This window comes from Dromaius novaehollandiae, chromosome 9, assembly GCF_036370855.1.
Source record: "Dromaius novaehollandiae isolate bDroNov1 chromosome 9, bDroNov1.hap1, whole genome shotgun sequence".
In the NCBI taxonomy this organism is placed as follows: Eukaryota; Metazoa; Chordata; class Aves; order Casuariiformes; family Dromaiidae; genus Dromaius; species Dromaius novaehollandiae.
This window is the reverse complement of record NC_088106.1, coordinates 29482808-29504829: the sequence shown is the minus strand read 5'-3', so window position 1 is coordinate 29504829 and position 22022 is coordinate 29482808. Positions and strand designations below refer to the sequence as shown.

Here is a 22022-nt window from a genome sequence, read left to right as displayed (position 1 = left end):
GGGAAAGCCAAAGGGACAACAGCGGTTCCCAGCCTGTTTCTCGCGGTAGATGCAAGCAGCACCATTTCACAACCAAAAGTACACTCTCCAACAAACGTACGGACTACTTCTTTTTTTTCCATAAAAGACTTGGTATTTTTAAATATTTTCCAAAAGAGCAAATAAACACACTTGTAAAAGCCCATCGCGGGCTGGGAAAGGCTTTGCGCTGCCACGTCGCGGAGGGCAATGCCACCGCAGTTCACAACGCGAGCGCCGTGCTCGCCTTGGGAGGCCTTCCAACAACGCCCAACCGTATTTATACCCCATCGCCTGGGTATATGCTACCCAGTCCAGATCTTTCAAAACACTTGTAAAACACTATGTTTCAAGGGCCTCTTACACACCTGGACAGGATTCAGTGTCCACTGCATATCCGTGATACTAGTTTTGGGGGTGTTTTATTTATTTATTTATTTATTTTAAAGCTATGCCATGTAGCTTTGGTGACTATATGGAAGGTGTTTTCTTTAGAAAACCTGGCCAAGCCACAGCTGAGCCCTAACGAGGACACTGGCTCGTACGCTTTCTTGTTTGGTACCATGTCCTTCAGGCCTCAGGGATGAACCCTCCACACTGAAAGGGTCTACCGAGATAACACACACGACTAAATAAAATATATTAGATTTTTCTCCGAGGCATTTACCTGCCTCTCTAATTTCCACTGATTTAACGGAGCCATCCATCTCTCAAACCAACCACTGGCCCACCTGAGCATCCCCCCTGCTGCTGTACCCATCTCTACCCAACCTGCTATCTACCAATCTGGAATGCCTATCTATTAAGCTCGCACCCACCTTTCCAAGTGATCTTCTCCCCCCTGTCTGCTCCTGTCTTTGTCTATCACTTTCTCTGTCAGGGGAATGTGAGTCAGGTTATTTTATGCCTCCATTCCTCAAAGACTCATATTATATAAAAAAGATGTTTTAAGTGCCTCAGGGTGTTTTGTTCCTCATTACTTCATAAAAGTGACATTAATAGCCAGGGAAGAGCACTGCTGAGTGCAATTATGGATGATGTTCCAGGTATGAAAGCTGTTTTGAGCCTGCTAATGTCTCCTAATTACAAGCCCTTTGGTACAGAAAGAGAGCGAACGCACGAGCGGGAGCATGGAGAGCAGTGACCCAGCTGAACAGCCTACCTGGAAGGCGAAACACAAGGGGAGGAGCGCGTCCAGGGACCTGTCTGGATGGAGGAAAGCTTCAAACTCGAAATAAGTTTGAAGAAACACGGTCCTGCCTGCCAGGTGAGAAGCACCCTCCCCACCACACAGCTGGGGAGAGCAGAGACCAGCAGCGCCCAAGAGCCCGGGGGACGGCGCACGCCGCTACACGCCTGCGACACGGGGATACGTCCCGCCTGGACACGCCGGCGAGGGGCCAAGGCTCAGCCTGACCTCACCCAAAAGGATCTGCTGGGCTGCCGAGGCACTGCACAGGCTCAGAGGGAGCAGGGCCGGAGGTGAGCTGCCTCCTCCTAGCCACGGAGAGGCCTGAGCTGGGGCCAAGGCACTGTCACGACAGAAGCAGGAGGCAAGGAGCAGCTAGCACCACACCTGGCTTTTGCAATATTCAGGCTGAGGCATGTTGGCCAAGAGCTTCCAAACCGGTTTTGGTGCCTCCAGCTTTACGCCCAGAGGTGTCGAAAGGCTACATTCCCTTATGGCGTGGAAACAACAAAACAACGCTTCAGCAACAGGAGATACTTCCCAGCTGGACCTGGACTCATGAACTTCTCTCCCTCACACTCGGGAAGCGGTCGCTTTCTATGCCTGTGCTCAAAAGATCAACGCAGCATCAAAATAAATAGATAAACAAACAAACAAATAAGTCTAACTGCATTCGGCCTCTGAAGAAACCTCTCTCTTCTCTGGAGGGTCAGAACAGCCCCCCAAGCACCAAAGGCGTTCTCTGTGTCTGCAGGCAACGCTACGCAAGGATACCTCCTCCTCCTCAGGGGAAGGACTTTCGGGAAGCAGGCCAGCACCCGCTTCTCCTTTCAGGTAGGTGCCAGGACTTCCAAGCGGTGCTGCCTCCGTTTAAGATGTGCCTTAGGAAAAAGGCTTCCTCGGCATTTCCTCCTCTCGCGCTGCTAGGCTGGAATCAGACGGCTGGGGAGGTGGGCAGCTGTCAGGGAGCAGCTGTCCTTCATCTTTTGATCTCATTCATTGATTCTTCAAAGGTTCCTTGCGAGGCAAGGGAAAAACAGAAGGGACAACCTCCCTCTCCCTCCTGTCCCCCTTAAGACCCTTTCCTCTCTGCTACCGCGCTGAGACTTGTTCAGCTACATCCCCTGAAGGGCAGAGGCATCCCAAAAGACCTGAGAAGCAAAGAAGGAAACAGCATCATCTCCGCTCCTTCCCCCTAGGATAAGCTGTTCTCTGCAGTTTGCTCCCACTAGAGGTATCGCTCCCCTGAACAGGTAACAAATTAAGGATTTTCCGCAGTTGAGGACTTCTGGAACAGTATTTATGCTGTTATCCCATAAGGAGGGCTGCTTGGGTCTGTATCTGCTTTTGCAGGCGGATGTCTCCTGCGCCGGCTGGCAGCTTGTGGGAATCCCTATCTCTGCCCAAGCGTAGGAGGCCACCAGCATCACCGCCTTGCTTTGAAAAAGTGATGTGAATCAACACTCCAAGAAAAAACCTGCGAGGTCTTACACACGCGAAGGCAGGCGGCAGTTCTGCGGCCACCACTTACCCCTGAAGGCGGGTTCGCAGTCCAGCCCAGCTCAGCGGTCGCCGTCCGGGTATCCATCAAGGTTTCTGAGGACACACAAGAGAACAAAAACAGACGAGTTAGTTACTTCAGGAGTTTTCACTGAAGTTACAAGCAGAAATAATGCAATCGGCCCCCAAATACAGGGAATGAGCTAAAGCCAGATTCACTCCAAGATAAACGGCGCAGACCCAGACTCCCTGCAAACATATCGGGGTGTGAACTTAACCCGTGCTGCCACCTCGGGGTATTTTTGAATCTCCCAAGTTTAGGAGAGGAAAACAGCATTATCAACAACAACAAAAAAAAAGCAAAAAAAAGAAAAAGCATGTGTATTACATGCACGTACAAAAGCACCTGTTAAAATCCTCATGGCAATTTGCCATTAATTCCTGGGAAGCCGGAGGAGCCTGGGAGAAACCCCTCCTGGGCGGGCAGCGTCCACCCGGAGAGCCCCGCGGCTCCCGCGGGCCCTGCCCGGCTCGCCGGCTGCTCCGCTCGGCGACGTTACACGGCCCGTTTTACACGCCAGCATCAGTCTGATGCGCCGAGCTGTTGTTGCACACAGTTATTATCTGACAAAGTGATTTCAAATACGTGAATAAAAATCAGATCGCAGGAGCGACGTGCCTCTGCTGGGGGCCCCTTTGATGGCGGATTTGATGGGAAATATTAAAGAGCTGCAATTCGGCTGACATCTCCCTAATTTATGTTGTTTTTTTTTTTTAAAGAGTAACACGAAAGAAGAATAGTGAGAACGACGACGTAGAGAAGCAGATGGGAAAAACCCTCCAGGTTTCATTTGTTTTCAGCAGGCAGATCAACCTGCCCGACCCCCGGGTCTCGCCCGAACGCCCGCTCCCCCGTCCCTCCCGGCTGCTCCGCTTCCCGCTCCGGCAGGCAGCGGTTCCCCCCGGGACGAGCAGCCAGGCTCCCGGGCAGCGCACCAGAGGACGGGGACTGCTGCGGCTGCCGCTCTTCGCTTCCCCGGGAACGCCGCGGCCAGCGGGAAACGAGAACCTCCCATCGACCTTTCCGGCCCACGGCTCCGGGATGGGAAGGCGAAGGCACGTGACCGGGATCCCTCCACCCTGCCTCTCCCGATGAACGCTCCCGTGGAGGTCAGCGCCGGCCACGAGGGCGGGCGAGCAAGGAAAGCCACCCAAATCCGCAGCAAGAAGGGGCGCCGGAGCTTGGGAAGCATCACGGCCCCAGCTCAGCAGCCCACGGACCGCCGTCTCCAAGCCCCCCGGCTAAATACAGCCGCCACGGGAAGCATAGCCAGGCCGGGAACCGATCCCGGCCCCCCCCCGCCCCCGGTTCCCAGCCTTCCCACCCTCCGCAGAAAACACGGGAGCAAACACCTCCGCTGCTTTCCACCAGCAAAGATCACCCCGCTCTCCCGAAATCCCGTCTTTCCACGTGGGCCCCTCCTCCGACGCAGGGGCCGGCCGCGTTCAATCGCAGGAAGGGCGCTCTCCGCGCGTGTTTATCCGCAGAGGGTTATCCCCCCCGGCTCCGGCCTGGAAACGGGGACCGCCGTTCCCGCGGGGAGCCCGCCCGCCCGCCACCCACGGGCGCTCCCCCGGCGCGAGGGCTTTGGGGGGCGAAGGGAGCCGCCGGGATGCAGAGAGCTGCCCCTGCCGCAAGCCGGCTCGGCTCCGCGGCTCCCACGAAACACCCGCCGGGGGGGCACAGGAAGGGCAGCCTTTTCCCAGCTCTCCAGCTCTGCTTTGTAAACGCAGCCCGGAGGAACAATAGTTTGCACCTGGACAAAGCGGCGGCCCCGTGGCCGGCAGCAGCCGGGTCCTTGGCACCCGGCGCGGCCGAAGGGGCGCCCGGCCAGCTGCGCGGAGCCTCCTCTCCCGAGGAGGCCCGCTCCCCTGCCGAAAACTCGCCCTTTTCCTCCTATTCTCTTCCTCCAAACGCCCACAGCCCCAAAGCCTTTATTTTCGGGAAACAAAGCGGTAAGGAGCAGCGGCGCTGCCAGCACCGCGTTCGCACAGCCGCTCCCACAGCTTTCGCCTTGGAGGCTCCGTCCTGTCCAGCGGGACTCTGCGTCTTTCGGAGGCGGGTGTCACACTTCCAAAGGTCCCGCCACAGTCACCGCAGCTACTAACTTGTACTTCAGCAGCTCAAAACGTGTCTAAAACGGTCTGAGAAAGAAAGAGAGGGTCTGAAAGCCAGCCCTGGAAGGGTGATCCTCTGCGGACCATTTCCTGCTCAAACTCTGCTTCCGATTCCCAAGGTCAGAACTGACCTTGCCACATGCAGCAAATACAAAGTTCTAGCAAAAAGATCCATAACCTGGCAAAATGTTCTTTAAAAATATATATATGTATTTAAATCCTTCTTTTCAGCTCAAACTCCCCCTGAGCTAACCCAAATCCCGTGACTCCCAGGGCACAGGCACCAGAAACGACGCTGAAGAGCAAGCCTCCATCCAGCCCTCTGCCTCTCAGGACGCCCACGTGCTCCATCCTTGATTTTCTTTCACTTCCTGGGACTCCTACACACGTTTCCTGCTCCAGTAACCAAAATTTTCCACCGACGCCCCCGAGATGCCACGGCCAGCTCTCCGGATCTAGCAGCAGGGCGGTTACCACAGATTTCCAGCCACGGGTTTTCCAAGGGAGCTCCCCTAGGGACACCGACCCCGCGGCTGCATCTTCCCAGCGCGCAGCAGCAGCGATGCCCCCAAAGCCACAGACATCAACGGCTCTCCAGAGATCTCCCTTTCGCGCCTCCCCAAGCTTTCCCAACAACACTGTCTAGGCACGAGCCCAGATTTTAAGGAAACTTGGCCCTCTGCTCCAGGAAGGTTGCTTTCCCTGGCCAGATGGCCCCTAACCGCTGCTTCTGACCTTCTGGACCCCACGTCATGCTGTGACTCCCAAGAGAAGACCTCGCGGGGATGTCTGCAGCCAAGCAGCTTGTAGATAAGGCTTGCAAAATGCCTTCCGTTAAAGGGGGGCTGGTTTGCAGGCGCTGTTGTCCCTTGTCCCACGTCAGCACGGAGAACGGACGCAGGACTGAGCCGTCGGCGCTCACACCTGGAGCTCAGGCTCTGGGCAACGCAGTCGGGAGCATGAATCTGCCGTTCAAACCCAGGTACCGAAAAAAAACCCACCCAACCCACCCCTCCTCGAGGCTGTGGATGCTACACCCGCCACGGGGCCAGCCTGGGCACACTGTGGCTCTCGGCGGGGGGACGAGAGGACCCCCCCGGCTCGGCTGGCACCCCGCGAGCGGCACCGAGCAATCAATCACCCGGCAGAGGGGCCGAGGAGGGAAAAGCAGGCAGGGGCCAATGTAAAATTACTTTCCCCAGCCTGCTAATGAGAGGATTACAGCGGCTCCGAGTCCGAGCATCATTAATCAGCGGAGCAGCCTCGCGGACGCCTCGCCACCACCACTCCGCTCGCACTTGTTGTCATCTCCGCTGGGGTTTCTGCTCCCGCTTGGCCCAGTTCAGCCCGCGGGTCTGGCTGCGCTTTTGGTCCTGTCCCTGCTTCCCTTCGGAGCATCCCCTCCATCTCACGCGGCTGCTCCCTCCCCCCTTTTTTGGCACCCCGTCCCCTGCACGGTTTTTCTTTCCGTGCACCTTTTGCTTACCGCAAAGCCCCGTCAGGATTACCCACGGCACTCGGCTCCTGCGCGGGAGCTCTGATGGCTCTCGGAGCAAAGCGGGATGATCGATCTCCCCCTTTCCCCCGAGAGCAAGTAGCTACCCGCCTTCCCCAGCCTCCGCACCACGTGGGCGGCGAGAGCCGCGCCGGGCGCTCGTCCCCGCCCCGCGGACAGCGAGGGATGGCCCGGCCGGAGCCGCCTGCACCCGCGCAGCCCCTTGGCTCCCGTCCCGGGTGGGTCAAGGGAGCGGAGAGCAGCCCCCCTACAGCCACCGCCCAGCCCGCGCTCTTGCAAAGCTCCCGCGGCGAGAGCCGCCTCCGTGCACCGACTGCCCCCGAGAGAGCGCTCGCCCGCCTCGCCCCGCTGCCCCGCGCGTAGCTGCTCCATCGGCGCAAAGCCGCAGCGCTCCTTTTTCACCGTACCAAGAACAGGGTAAAAACCAAGACCGAAAGAAAGCGACGCAATCGGCTGGTAGAAAACAAGCCGTGAAGATCAAGCCGGCCGTCTGACGCGACGCACAACCAGTTAGTACCGACGAGGCTTTTCCTCCGCGTGTAATTTTTCCGGGGATCTTGACCAATTTCCAGAGGGCAGGGAGAGCCGCGCTCCGTCTCGGCTGCCGACTCCCTGCTCAAACGCTCCTCTCCTCCGCGCTCAGCGCCCAGCCAGGGAGCCCCACCGGCACACGGGGCTGCGCCGGCTCCCAGCCGGCCCGGCACGCTCGTCCCGCTCTCCCAGGCTGCGGCACGGGCAGAAGGTCCGCGGGAACGCGAGTGCCCTCGTGAGCCCTGCCCACACCGCAGGCTGCCGCGCAAGCCTCCGTCCCCCGGGCTGGCCTTCTGGCTCTCCTGCGCTAAAGGGACAGCAGTTAGGGTTTCTGCGGGCCGCAGACGGGCACGGGTGAGACAAAGCTTTGCAGGTCACGAGTCAGCCCCGAGGGACGTCTTGGACAGACGGCGTGAACGCCTCCCTGGAAACGCACATCCTTCTCCGGATGGCCGACCAGAGATGGACCAGAACTACCGAGGCCAAAGGGCTGCTAGGCGGCTAGAGCCGAGCGTGACAAACCCCATGCCCAGCTCTGCCGGTGGCTGAACTCTGGTGGCTCAGAGAAAGCCAGGACACAGAAGGAGAAACAGAGGCACGTCCAGCCCAGTCAGCAGCAGCCCTGCAGCAGGGCATCCATCGATTGCACCACTGATGCAGTACGCAGATGAACGCCAAGTCCCCTCTCGGTGCCTCAGCAGAGGCAGCAGTAGGAGCCCAACGATCTGCAAGCACCGCTGCCTGCCCCACAGCACGCTCTTCCCATCCGCAGCACTTGTGTGCCCGTCGCAGCACACGCTCAGGCTACGGCAGTGCAGAGGAACCATCTCCCCAAGCCTCAGAGCTCCCTCAACCTTGAGGCTCAGCACTGCACATCAAAGAGCAAGCGGCCTGGGGAGAGGTGGCCCAACGGGGTGGGCACCGCTCGCCCGCCCAGCCGAGGCAGTCCCGGCACACCGTGCACACGGAGGCAGCGGGCTGCATTTTCAGCGCGCCTATCCTGCGTGCCGTTAGCAATCGAAATAACGGCACGTTGTAGGTTAATATAGGCAGTCAATAAGGTGGTTATTGTGCAAACAATAACGTGCTACCAGAAGTAACACTTATGTCGTTGTCAGGAGCAGAGGTGGTTGGCAAGTCGTGGAGGGGGACCAGCGCGAGGCTCAGCTACTGGACATATTGCCTCCCTGTGCCTCCTACATCTAACACAATATTATTAGTCGTGTCATATCAAATTCGTGTCCCGCGTCCTGTGGTGGCTCTAAATCAACAGGACAACCCCCTACGGCGAGGTTTAGCCCTTAAATGATATCGCTGTGTTTCTGCAGCATTCGAGACATTTCTTTCTGTCGGCGCTCCATATAATACTATTTTCCAGTACAGGTAAGATGTGTCTCACGGCGAGTGTGACACACCCTGAGCCGCTAGACTCCACACCTTTACTGGCATGCTATTTAATCTTGATCACAAGTTTACCTAGAGAGGTTTCGTCAGGCACAAATGTTCTCTAGAGGCTTTATCTGTGTGCCTGGCTGCTTTCCCTCTTCATCTGGTGCTTGTGCATCCAAACCACCAGCGGATCTGTTCAGTGAGCCATCTGGAAGGCAAGCTCGCTCCACGAGCTTGGGCAGACACACCACCTCCTCTGCTCTGCCTCTCCTGGGTAGGCTTCTCCCCACCCCGGGGCTCCTCCCCACCGGGGCCTAGGGACGCTGCAGACCACCGAGGTCCCCGACCGAGACGGACGCACTGCCCTCCGCCTGCCACAAGACCTGCAAGCTGAAGCAGGACGGCAGGGAAAGGCCCTGCTGGGAGTCCCTCTCTCCAGCACCGAGCTGGCCACTTCAGGGACCTTTACAGGTTAGAAACATGGAAAATGGGGCCACAGAGGCTGCAGGTGAGATACACCCCTCCATCACTGGGGCAAGCAGGGGAAGGAGGAGGAGGAACAGTGAGAAGAGCTACCCAAAATCCTTCACTACATCTCCCGAAAAGCTTGGCTTCAATACAGCTCCAAGACTGATGGCCCTGTCTTAACTGTAGAAATTAAACTGCTGTACTCTGCTCTGCAATACTGAGCTATTTCTACAACCCCGCCTGCTCAACAAAGTGCTCCTCAAGCAATTCCTTCCACGTCGAAACGCCTGCATGCCTGCTGCAGGCATGGTGGATGCCCACCAGCAGCACCGAGAGCTTGCTCGTCCAAATACTCTGCCCCTGGAGATAGCATAACATCTTCCCTTCGGAGCAGACAAGTCCGCTGTTAGAGACTTGAGCTTCCACTGAAAGCAGCTGACCACGTTGTAATGGCTGAAGCCCTCGTTAGAGAGAAGACGAGCTTTGTTAGGGAGAGCTAAGCTCTGTTAGAGTGAAGAATCTTCAGCTGTATACAGTAGATTTTCTTTAATGGACACATTACTTTAAACTAAGCCTTCACCATCTGTTCCACTCCCTAATTATCAATACAAAAACAAACGTCTACTCACAATTACACTAGTAACAAGTAAAGATGCCAGCAATTAGAATGCACGAACATACTCTTTGTGGAGCAGAATATCCATCTGCGATGTTATTCTCACGTTCCAGACACAAACCAGGCGGGGAGGATTTGCTGCTCTTGACAGCAGCGAGTTGTCTTCCCGGGCTTGTACGGGCTTCCCACACCTTCCTTTGCAAAAGCAAAGATGCAAGATGCAATCAAGACCAGACTCAGAGGTGATGTCCATGTTGGGATAAGCCGCATCTCAGAGGAACACACAGTAAGCTGGCATAACTCAAACAGCAGGGTGAAATAAGAATCTCAGAGCAGAAACAGTGAGTAGCCAGAGGCTGAACAGAGCAGCACAAGACAAAATACAGAGTAAGGCAAAAGTCTTCATTTCGTATCATCTGATGCCATCTTGTTGACTGCTCTTCCCAATAGGGTATAAGGTTCTCCCAGGAAAACTTTTCTGAACTGCTGTGAAGCGAAGCTAAGCTCATTTCTTGAAATCCCCTCTCTGAGCTACAGATCGAAATCCACATTTTAGACATCTCCAGCATACAATATTCTTGACGGTTACACAGTAGAAAAAGTTCTAACACATATAGATTTACGGTCAGCCTAGAAGGAGTGGAGTTCCAGTATGGGCAGAGAGAGAGCGAGCGTATTTGAAGTCTGGCAAGTGCCAAGGAGGCAAACATAACCTAATCTTGCTTCGACATTATAATGCGGAAGGCAACAGATATAACAAATTTTCTGCTCAGGGAGGCTGTGAAAAAGTCTTCTATTACCGCTGCATTTTTCCAATAGATGGCTCAGAGACATAGTCCCTCTCCCAAAGCAAACAAGCAGCAGCTCTCCTTCCTACAAGAAAATAATGACAGGAACTAGCCTCGGCACTAGAAAGCAAATGCTCGGGCATATGCAAAAGGGCTCTAAGACGACCAAGAGGAAAAAAAAGTAGAAATTAAGCAAAATAAGGAGAGAAGCATTGATAACAACAGATGGGTAGAGGGAGATTCAGAAAGCGTGCCAGCTACTGGAAATAAGCCCCCCAAGATGCGTGGGGAGCCGAGAGGTCTATGTGGGTAGCTGAACCCTTGGGGGGAGAAGTGAGAAAGGAAGGTAGCCATCACCCGGGGGGCACGACGCACGTGGCCGTGCTGGGAAGAGGAGGCAAGGGATGGGGACACTGAGCCAGTTGGCTCCTGATCCCTGGTGCCAGGCAGGCACAGGTGCCTATGAGTGACGGGCCTCAGCTTAACAACGTAAGCATCCACATCCCACCAGGAAAGAAGTGGTGCTATCTAGCATCCTTCCTAGGGCAATGGAATCGGACCAGCGTCTGAAGGACCTTTGTTCTCAGTTTGGAGGCAGACAAGCGGGGTGTGGAGTCACAGCGCACGGGGGCTGGCACCAAGCAAACCTCACCTTTCTGTGAAATGGTAAGAGAGGATGAAGGAGAGGAAAAATGACTCCGGAATGCTCACAGAAATCTCAGGTTCCCCTGCACCCTGGAGAACCAGCTGCAGGGAAAATCCTGCTCTGTCCCGGCATCACAGGGAAACGTGCTCAGTCCCTGCGTCTGGTCAGCTGGGGAGGGACAGAGGATGCTCTGCCCGTGGCATCTTTGGAGACTCATCCTGCCGTGCCCCCACAAAGCATCTACTGAACTTGAGCAAGTGCTGAAGTGGTCGACGCACATTCAAGCCCAGGGGCACATCCTCCCCGAGCAGTCCCTGTCCCATTGCATGACCTTCTGAACGGAGGCAGCAGCAAGACTTTTTTCATAAGCAAAGTACCACATTTTCCCCTGTATTTCATGCTCAGAAACTGCTGAACTTTTTTTTTCTCCACCCCCCCTTTCTCTCCTGAGAGTTCCAGCAAAATCGGCCCAAGGCAGATACACAGCTGTGGAAACTTTGGTCCAAGTTTGGTTACGTTATAAGGAAAAGGGAACAACACTAAAATAAAGCCCAGAGGCTTTATTATTTAGCACCAGTCTTTGTAATATCAGCTGAAATCATGCCTCAACTCTGCCTTCCTGTGGCTGTCGTGACCGCAAGAGGTCCAGTCGAGATTACACCACAGCTTTCGTCACCAGGATCTATACGCTCGCTACTGGCATCCTTTGAAGTGCAAGGGTCTCGATGCAGAGCCTCTTACTGCAAGTGGAAAAAGCCCCAGAGGTGCCAGTGGAATAGCTGATGAATTCAATTCTCACTATCCCCCACAAACAAAAAGAACTGGCGTTCCAGCATGTACCAGCAGGTTGCCTGAATGGTTCTGGGTTGCCTTCCGTGACCATCATAGCACCTTTCTGACCACGGTGCCCCAAGGATGCGGATCCGGCACTGCAGTCCACTCTTGCCTACGCGAGGTTTCGATATATCCTGGGCTTCGGACTAATTTGGAACAAGAAAAGCAGGAACAAAGCATATGTGCAATTCTACCACAGGGACAGAGACAGCCAGCTACTCAGCACACATCTGACCCAAAAAAGTCTTTTATTCAGGAGAAGTCTCCGTCTGGTTTTCATTTCTAATTGGAAGGGAGGGCAGGCTCATCTGAGCTCTGCGTCTCGCCTCTCTCGCGCACTGAATGAGCTGGCGGCTCCCACCAAACTGTGCATTTTGAGCACCGTGACATCTCTCAAAGCTCTCCCACAACTGCGAGACATTTTAATTACGGTGCTGGAGAGGCGGGCAGGGTAAGAACAGGATCACCCTTTTCCATTTGATAAGCACTGCTCTTCTTAATAGTTTCCTAAGAGCACCAGCTTCCAAAAGAGCCGCTTACAGTATCTATACACTTTCAATCAAAAATATTACAGCAACAACTAATTATGTCCCATCATTCCCATGGCTCTTTGCCTTTAATGGTGCATTTTGCTGCTACAGAATTACAGGGAAACTGCTCTGGAAGTGCATAACGAGCTATCCCCATCAATCTCCCGTGGATTCATTATGAAGGATTATTCACAGAATAACAAACCGAGTTCAGAACACAGAGGACACGTTAAACAACAAAACAATCCAACACGAAACATCTTCTGCCCAGCGTTTTGAATGAAAACGCCAACGCTTTGGGGTCTTTATGATGAATCTTTGATAAGAGCAGATACATCTGCTGCACGAAGACGTCTCAGCTGTGACAACATCATGCCTAGCCACCGGCCTCTGCAAGCAGGTCTGCGCCAGCAAAAATCTGCTTTTCGTTGGAATGGGAAAAAAATACATCAGCTGAGCATAAACATACCGTGTCAATTTGTGACAGGCTACACGAAGCCCCGGCCGGGCAGCACGGCCCCAGCCCTCCTCTGGGAGCTCCCGGCAGCGGCGAGGATTGCGACGCACAGCGAAGATGCTGCATCGCAGCGGGGCCTGCGATAACTTAATGAAGCTCAGGGCTGGGTGTGTTTGCTCAGCAAGTATACAACAACTTTGTCAATAAACTGCTGCCTGCTGCGACTGTTGGATGAGAGGCTCTAATTATGAGGAGCAAACACTGCCTGTATCGGGATATACTCCATTGAAATATGCTGCTTGGTGCAGCTGAAGGTGCCCCGTAAAACGCCTGCCTGCACTGCTGTGAGCATACATGCATGCGCACACAGAGCAACCCCCTCCGCATCAGGCCTCGGGAAAATAAAGACAAAAAACCCTCCACCAAGCCCTGTGCCTGACACAGCCCTAAAAAACAGGAAATTCAGGAAGCAACGTTCCCCAGTTCGGACCATTGTGAACAAGTCCCATTTACCGATGCTGAATGACTTTCTGGCAGTCCCAGGAGGGGCTGGGGAGAGCCGGGTATTTTTAACAGGCAGCAAAGTTACGTCCGCTGCGTACATGAGCTAGCATTGACCTGGCTGCAGTGTGAATGGTTTTTTTTTTTTTTTCCAACTGTGATTTTTTTTCCCCTCCTCATGGAAAAAACAGATCTTTTTAAAGCTTTTTAAACTTAGGAGCTGGACCAGGCTCTGTTACAGCAAACTCAGCAGCTCTCCCACGGCGGGGCAGCAGCAGGTCTCCAGACGTGCGTGCGCTGCGTGTTTAATACACGGGCACAAAGAAGCGACTGGCTGCCAAAGGCAGGAGCGCGCAGCCATACCGCAGAAAACGAGGGCTAGCAGCGCTGCGGTTCGGTGCAGTTAGCCGAGGGGAAGGGGACGCCGGAGCGGGAGGCTGCGCGCACGTCCTCGCTCGCTTTTCGTGCTCCAGAGGGGCTTGACCCAGCGCGAGGCTGCGGTGTTGGACTAGCTCAGCCGGAGCAATGCAATCCATTTATCATAATCCTACTGAGACGAGATACAGTGAATCAAAGAGACAACCTGCCTGCAAATAAATTATGGGGGGGAGGCAGCGGGAAGGAGAGAAAGAGAGAGAAAAAGCGAGAGAACTGCAGAGGGAGAGATAAGAGGGAGGGAAGGAAACCGATAGAAAATTACAAAAAAAAGCCTGCATCACGAGGAAAAGAGACAAAGAGGACCAAATCAACTGTAAAGATAAGAGAGAGAAGATAGTGCTTTTAATACCTTATTTTCCAAATTATAAACCTGTTTTAAAAATTTGGGAACAAGTTTTAACCTGAGCTCAAACAAGACATATGACGCAGTGAAAAACCTCAGGACAGCATGTTACGAGTAACACGTTACTCTCAACCCAAAAGAGCTCATTTGCTCCCATACTGACAGAATATAAATCTCCAGTACTACACTACTGTAATTATTCACAGGCCAGATACGCAAAGCACACACACGTTATAGAACAGACTAGTCCACACTCTAGGACCACAGGGAGATGTTTACAGATCAGCAGAGACACGCTGCATCTCAGCAACGTGTAACAACTCCACTAAAACAGCGCAGGAACAATTCTGGGGTCTAAAGAGACAAGGCTATCTTTCAGGAGAACATTTTCCAGAACAATGTCACTATGCATTTAAATCCTCCTCTTTGCTTTCTCAAGCCCGGGTTGCCAACAGACGTCACTGAACTCCACAGTCTGCCCCAAAAATCACCATATGTCAGCTTGGCAGTTCCTCATTTCATCCTCCAGAAGGCTTTGAACAAGGGCGCAGCCACCCAGAGACGGGCACGAGCCTTCCAGTAAACTTTAAACTCTGAAAGAAGCAAAAGGAGGAGGTAGTACCCTCCAGTTTGAGCTCCACCTAAATGGCATGAGGAGACCTGGCTTTCACAAAATATTTTCTTGTGTGTAGATTGGGGAAGGGAAAACATTTGTGGGAGCCAGCTGAACAGACAGCTTCACAGAAGAAGGTGGATTCCGTGTCCCATATGAAATGCCCCGCACCGGTGAGCGGTGCTTGATGACTATTTGCTATTCCAGCTTTCAGCACAGCTTTAGGGCACGCATGCCCCCATCTCAGCGGGGATCTCTACGCCACCGCTCAGGAGAGTGCTCAGGCTTGCGTTTACGGCCAGATCTCTTCACCAGCTGCACCGTTTTCAGCAAGAATGCACTCCAAAGTGGGTACGGCTGAAGGTCAGGAGCCCAAGGACACTCTGTCCCCTGCCATGCAGCCCGGGTGGCTTTGGCACAAGCTGGGTTCAGCCGCCTCATCCCACACCACTAGATTTCCTGGGTGGAGACTACCTGGCCTGGATAAGCGCCTGAACGGCAAAGCGAGCAATGGAGATCCATTACTCAACTCACCGCACATCCAAGTCGGACCACAACGTCTTAAGGCAGACAAGGATAAACCAAACATTTGGGAGAACTTGCTCCAACTCCCACAAAATGGTTTCACTGTCTGTTCTGTCAAAAGCCTTTGTTGGCCTCTCAGATGGAACAGATCAAACTGTTGCTTTTCTCTGATATTAGATGACAAATTATCAACATAAGTTGCTGCAGCCTGATTAACAGCAGTGGGTAGTTACGGGCCAAACAGGATCATTATCGGGAACGCATCGTTCAGAAAATGCAGCCTTTAACTTCTCAGTCTTCTCCTTGGTCAGAATTGATTGTTTTCCAAGACTTTGGACATGAATCACAGAGGTCTGATATCAAACTCAAGGGCTTTGTATTTTTTGCTACCCAAAAACTACATACCAGCTTCAGATGCACATGATGTGCTTCAACCTATTTGTATGGACACAAGTGAGTTAATCGAGAACTCTGCTTCTTGGAGAGATGGGGACTGTTCTTTACTCACACTGTGTCGGTCCTTTAAGGCCACAGCCAGATCCTGGCCTGGCCTGTTACCTGGTAGGCCCTGACCTGAAATGTGACGACACTGGGCATCCCAAGTGACAGAAAGTCGAAGGATAGCAGGTCAAAGCACTCTGAGAAAGGGAGAGAATGTCTAAAACAGCTTCTTCAGCCCTCAGCCGCAGCAGACAGAGAAATACTACTTTGCCTTTAGACAAATCAGTGACGCACCACGCCTCACCGTGAGCATCCTTGGGTGGCCTCCTCCTCCTCAGCAAGGGAGAGGAAGGTGCGGCAGAAATAGTCATTGTCTGAAGAAAGCAAAGTAGGGTATCAGAAAGCGAGGCCCTCCATGAGAAAACAAATAAGAACAAAGTTTGAGATTTCAAAGACAAGGGCTGCCAAAGCCCAACAAGTTCAGTGGAACTGAGCTCTTCATCAGCTTAAGACTTCTTGGGAAATGATAGCCTATAGAGTTAGCCGGCAAACTGAGAAGACAGAGCAGCCATAAACATCAATAGCGTCCTCGACTGCGCTTGTTAGGGTAAATTAAAGGGACGAGCAGTCTTCACGCCTCAGCGCACAGGACATTCACCCATGGGATTACACAGGGATTTCCCTGGAAGCACGCTCAGCTAGGGGACCTGTCCATGGACGTGTTTACATGTGTTATGGCTGCGTCACGCTTGGCTACAGAGACGACCTTACTGGCCACTAGCAGAGACGCGACACTGGAATAGGTGCAATAAATTTTGCTGAACAAACACCCCAGAGCTGTCCTCCCTTTTCCTGCGGCTCTCTTTCCACTGGATTTATTTGGCCTTATTCCAGGATAGCACCGCCTATGAGGAAAGCTCTAAAAATCAAAACATTTATCCTGCATTTCCCTACAAGCGGTTATTTCTTTAGAGAATCAAGATGACTGTCGTGGACTGTATTCTCCAGAAAAGTTTCAAGCTTGCTACAAAATCATGCCTCTCATACAGCCCTAAATCTAAAATGCCAGCCGTGCTGTCAAAGAGCCCTTACTGCAAGAGACGCACCTGGGATAGTCCAGCTCCTATTTACTAGATCTTATTTTAAAATGTCAAAGGGATTCTGCATGAGCTATGAACATGACAGACTGCTCAAACGGCAAACAAGCACAGTTTATTGACTCTGGGGTTAAAAACTGAGTTCTTTTCACCCATATACACCTCCTCCTAAATCAATGATGCAATGAAGTCCTCAGCATTTTCCCCAGACACCAAACCCTCGGGAAAAGCCATCCGACGCTGTGAGCAGAGCACCCTCCTCTGCCGCTCCGCCCTGCTACGCCGGTGCCCTCAGGTTTCTGCACCTCTCCCTTGCTCGGCCCCGGCTGAGACGCTCAGCGCAATCGCCTGAGCCTTGCAACCTCGGGCCCCTCCAACGAAATCAAGAGCAGCGCCCAGAGACCAGAAGACCCCTTTAATCCAAACACCCGCTCACCCAGCACGAGAGCTCGTTAGAGAAAACTTCCCTCAACAAATGAAGCAACTGGCTTGGCACCTCCTGGCACTGCCACGCGGTGCTCATACCCGGTTCTTCAGGGGCACCCACGGGCGTATGACTCCTGCCGCAAGAAACTCGCTGCACCAGAGGTACACGGGGACCTCACCTCACTGAGCAGACCTCTCCCATCGCCCGTGCCATTAGTGCGTATTTGCATTCCCACCTTATCACATGGCCCGTCACCCACGCCACGCCGCCCCACCGGCTGACCAAGCGCTCACGGTTCTTCAGCACTACCCAGTCACTAAACACACACTTTTTCCCCGGCTCTTGCCACCCATCTGCAGAAATACAACTCCGAGACCAGCTCTTGTTCCTACAGGCGTTTTGAGGCACTGACTCGTGCCCGCGCGGTGCTACGCGAGGGCAGCTGCGACACCGAGGAAGGGCTCCTGCCTGCGGCTCGGGGTGCCGCTGGCTCTGGCCTGCCCGAGCCGTCCCAGCAGAGCTCACTCCGCAGGCCCAGCTCCAGCGAGAGGGATTCAGCATTTTCCCTCTTCCAAACCGCGTTCCCTGTGGAAGGCTTCCTTGAAGACCTTGACTGAAGTCCAGGGCGGCTCTGCCTTGATCAGCCTCAGCCACCGGAGCATTTATTGCAGACAGACATCACAGCAGGGAAGCAACCCAGGTCCTTCTCCACCATCCTCTCGAAGGGCGAGAACGGGCTTCCACGCCCGCCGGCCGGACAGCAACACGGGATAACCCAGGGGCTCCCTCAGCCCCTCCCCGACCCCTCCGCTTCCCCGAGCCCCGTCTGAGACGTCCTGTAAAGGAAAGTGTCTCCCACAGCTGTGAAAGAACAGCGGTTTTAAAACACTGTCAAGTCTGGTAACAGGCACAGCCCGCCCGGGGCTTTCCCTACACTCCTAGGGCAAAGGATCCCTCCCCCGAGTTAGCTGAAGGCTCCTGTTTTTCCCCCAAAACGAAAGGAGATACGCATAGCCGAACACAGCGCCAGCGGTCACCGTTATAGGGGAGAGATACGGCGCGCTGGCTAGTTGGGCAAACTTTGCTTTTCAGCTGCTTGTAGCCACTGTGGTGGGGACTTTCAATCTTTTTCGTTATTATTTATCCCCCTCGGCGCACCGCTGCCGAGAACGCGGAGCGCCGGGACGGCCTTCGCCCCGGGGCCGCCCTCCCCGCCTCGTGTCGGCGTCGGGACCGCTGCCGGCTCTGTGCTGTGGTTTCTGACACAGCCCCTGACGCGCCCCAACGCACTAAAGCCTTCGGAAAAGCCGGCCAACTACTTTCACGTGTGAAATCAGCTCTGAACAAGGGGGGGCCGGGGTGGGGGGGAACCACTGCCCAGCCTGGGACCGTGTCCTGACAATACTCCGTTCTTGCACATTCGGTCTCGGGAGAGCGAAAGGGGAATCCAGGAAAATCAGAGCGGAAGCAGGCGGCGACGCGCTGGGTGCAGCGGGAGGAGATGAGCTCAGCACCCGCCGCCGGGGGCGGAAACGTTGGAGCTGCAGCGAAAGACGCCTGTAACAGCGCGGCGATCCCGGCGAGCCCCCGCACGCGAGCCCCCTCCCCGGCCCCGAGCATCGCTCCCAACCCTTGCGCCACGCGCAGACGGCTCGCGAGTGCAAACGAGGCCAGGAGCAGCAGCGGCAAGGAGGAATAAATCCGTGCCGGCAGCGCGGCGACAGCGGCGCGCGGGGCAGCTCCTCTGGGACACGCCGGGCGCTTGCACCTCGGCCGGGCAGCTTTATTTATTTATTTATTTTGCTTTTAACAATACTTTAGACAAAGCAGTAACTATCCGAGGCCAGGGCAGGAAACGACTTCCCGAGCCGCCTTGCAAACCGAACCCGGCGCCTCTCCCACTCCTTCGCAAACCGCAGGGGAATTTAAGGCGGCTTTCCGCTCCCCGCCGCGGTGCTTACGCTGCTCGGGCGGCGCTGGGACAGGGCAACGCACAGCGCGGCAGGGCCAGAGCCCCGCCGGCACAGCGGCAAGCCAACGCGTCAGGCTCGCGCTAGCCGGCTCCGGCGCTCGGGTCTGCCTCAATCTCTGCGCTGAATTGGAAACGGCTTGAGATTGAAAGGGGGCAGCAGGACCGGGGGGAAAAAAACAAAAAAAACACCAAAAAAGTGGCAAGGTGTTTGTTTCAACTCCCCCTTACCCGCAGCTCCCGCAAAGAGCCGGGGCGAGCGGCCGGCATGCCCGGGCTCCCGCACAGCCCAGCTCCGCTAAAGCCCCGCGCAGGTCGCAGCGGCCACGATCACCCAGCACGTCCCCTCTCCCCCCTCTAAAGACCTGGTCGAACGGGCCAACGGCTACGGGCCGTAACTCCTCCGCATCCCTTCCCGAAAACCGCCATCAATCCGAGCAGTCTTTAGGTATGTATTTATATGACAGCTGCTCGACTGGGTAAATAATAAAACGCGTTTGCCAAGATTTCTATACGCCCGTTTATGCAATATATTGTGTCAGCTCTGCAGGGCCAGGCAAGGTGCATCACCACCTCCCCGAAGGCGCCCGCAGCTAAGAGCCCCCACGCGCCGCCGGGCCAGACCCGGCCCTTGGAGGCAGCCCGTTGGGCACAGCCACCGTCCGTGGCGTTGACCGAGTCTTCGATACCCGGGGAGGGACGGGGGGACTTGGGTCTCCAGACCCTGCAGGCCACGCTGAGGTTGCCAGCATGGATGTTCACGTTGCCACCTCATCTGGCCCCCGCTTGTACTACGGGTGGGGGCTCAGCACGGTGCCAGCCCCCTTCGCTAAGTGCTGGCTCGCCGATCGACAATCCCCCTCCAGCTTTGCTTCTGAGGAGACAAAGCAACAGAACGATACGAAACAGGACGGCGCAAATGTGCTTCATCCGGCCTTGCACGCGTTGGGCATTTGACCATTGCCCAAAGCCATCGCCACGGGGCCGGGGTCCCCCGCGCCCGGCCCCCAACGAGGGGGCATCTCCGGGGGCAGGGAGGGAGGGAAACCCCCCGGGGCCGTGCTGCAAGCGGGGCGGTTTCCCGCTCGGCCCGGGCTTTCGGCGAGGGGAGGGCGAGCGGCCACGCGCGCCAGGCCTGCCGCCCGGCGAGCTCCGGGCAGAGCGGGAGGCTGGCAGAGATGCCGCTTGGCGCCCGGCCCGCCACGCACACGCCGCCTCCAGCCCAGACGCCCGCGCGAGCGCAAGCTGGGAAAAGACTCTACGGGAGCAGGCACGAGGAGAGCCATCTGGGAGCTGGGAGCCGGGCCAGCGCCGGGCTCCGGGGATTTTTTTTTGCCTTGCTGGGACAGTTTCCTTTCTGACTGCACGGGAAAAGGAGTGGCCATACCCCACCAAAGACTTCGGGGAAGAGGAGGAGGAGGGTGCAAGGAGAGAAACCCAGGGAGCTGCCGCGCTCCCGTCGCCTCCAGAGCCTCGCTGCCGGCAGCCACGAGCCGTGCTTCCCTTTCCCTGACGTTGCTTCGCGCCTCGTTGGGGAACGGCAGCTCCTTGCTGCCCAGCCACCAGCACGGGAGCCACGTCTTCTGGCCCCACCACGGTCCGCGAGCCCAGCCACCAGAAGTAACGGGCCCCCACGAAGAGCCCCCGTCTCGGCCGTATCACGAGGAGCCAAACCAGCCGACCGCTTGACCCTGTTTTACGCCATGCTAACTCTGCTCCTCTTTAAAGCGGCATCAGCTGATGATGAACTTCCCCGCGAGCTCATCTCCATACCACCTCTTCTCCTGATGACACTGACCCATCCTCCCTGATTGTTGTTTCTTTACGGAAATAAATCACCGAAAGTGCACATTGTGCTCAGGGTCTCATTACTGTTCATCATCGTCTGCACAATGGAGCTGTCACAGCCCTACAAACGCTGTCACCTGGCAACACAGCACAGACTGGGGAGTGATGGAGGACAGGTAGGTGGGGGGGGAGCGGCGGCAGCTCCCCGCGGGACCCGCAGAGGGCACGGCAGCTCACGGCCCCTCTCTCTGGGCAACGTTTGGACCACGGGATAACATGTTCAGGCCTCAGCACCCCTTAGTACCTCAAAGCTCACGTCAGGAGCTCGCAGGAGAGCAAAACGAGCATCAGGAACCCACCAGGTAACACGTGCAAGTTGGCAGAAGGACGGGACCATTGCACACGAGTGCCCGAAAGATGAAAACACCGAGCAAGCAGTATTTGCCGTAATGGCGGGGAGCAAAGCAGGAGCAATGGCATGGAAAAGGCACCTCGACAGCAAAGTCAGTCTTCTCTCAATGAGATCTCTTGCCACAAGCAATCCCCCTCCAAAAGGGGTGGCCGAAACCCTCGCTTCTCCCCGTATCTAGAGCAGACTGCATGGAAGCACCAAGAGACGAAAGCAGGAACAGTTGTGCAGGGGCACAAGGAGAACAAGGTGGTTATTAAACCCTTTCCAGCCCTGGCTCCTACCATACTGGAGTCAACCCTTCATTACAAAATGCATTTTAAAATCCATTAGGTTACTCCAGACTAATCTGAAACAGAATACCATGATTATACTTCAAACAGTAAATTAAAAACCCGGTGCCAAAATTCTGCGGCGACTGTTCCAGGGATAACAATGCCTTCGCATTGTTTGCCTGTCAAAGCGCTGTCAAAAGCCATACGCTTAAAAGCAAGACAGGGAACAATTAAACTCACTGCTAATCTTGTAGCGTCCACATCAAAAGCAAGTCTGTTACTCTTATCATGTATAAAGTGCAAGTATCATCATCTTCCAGATGGCCAGCGGGCGCGCGAGGGGACGGGACCGGACCGGCACGCAAGGCCGTGCAATCTAGCGGACCAGATGCAAGCCGGTCACCACGCGGTAACAAGGCCCAGGCCAGAAGCGCCCCCGGGCGTACCGCTGCCACGGGTCCCTGCTCCGGGGGCACGGCTTGGCGCGTGGCGGGGACTTGGCTCAGGTGCACAACCCAGCTCCCGGGAGCACCGGT

The 22022-nt window shown here is 55.2% G+C and overlaps 1 protein-coding gene across 2 annotated transcripts in view; it reads right to left on the bottom strand.

Annotated features, from left to right (window-relative positions):
- Positions 1-22022, bottom strand: part of EPHB1 (EPH receptor B1) — a 119963-nt gene that overhangs the window by 83518 nt on the left and 14423 nt on the right. For both annotated transcript variants that reach the window (XM_064517076.1, XM_064517077.1), the window contains exon 2: positions 2739-2803. In XM_064517076.1, coding sequence (XP_064373146.1) covers positions 2739-2803 — 65 coding nt within the window. The remainder of the gene's footprint in view (positions 1-2738; positions 2804-22022) is intronic.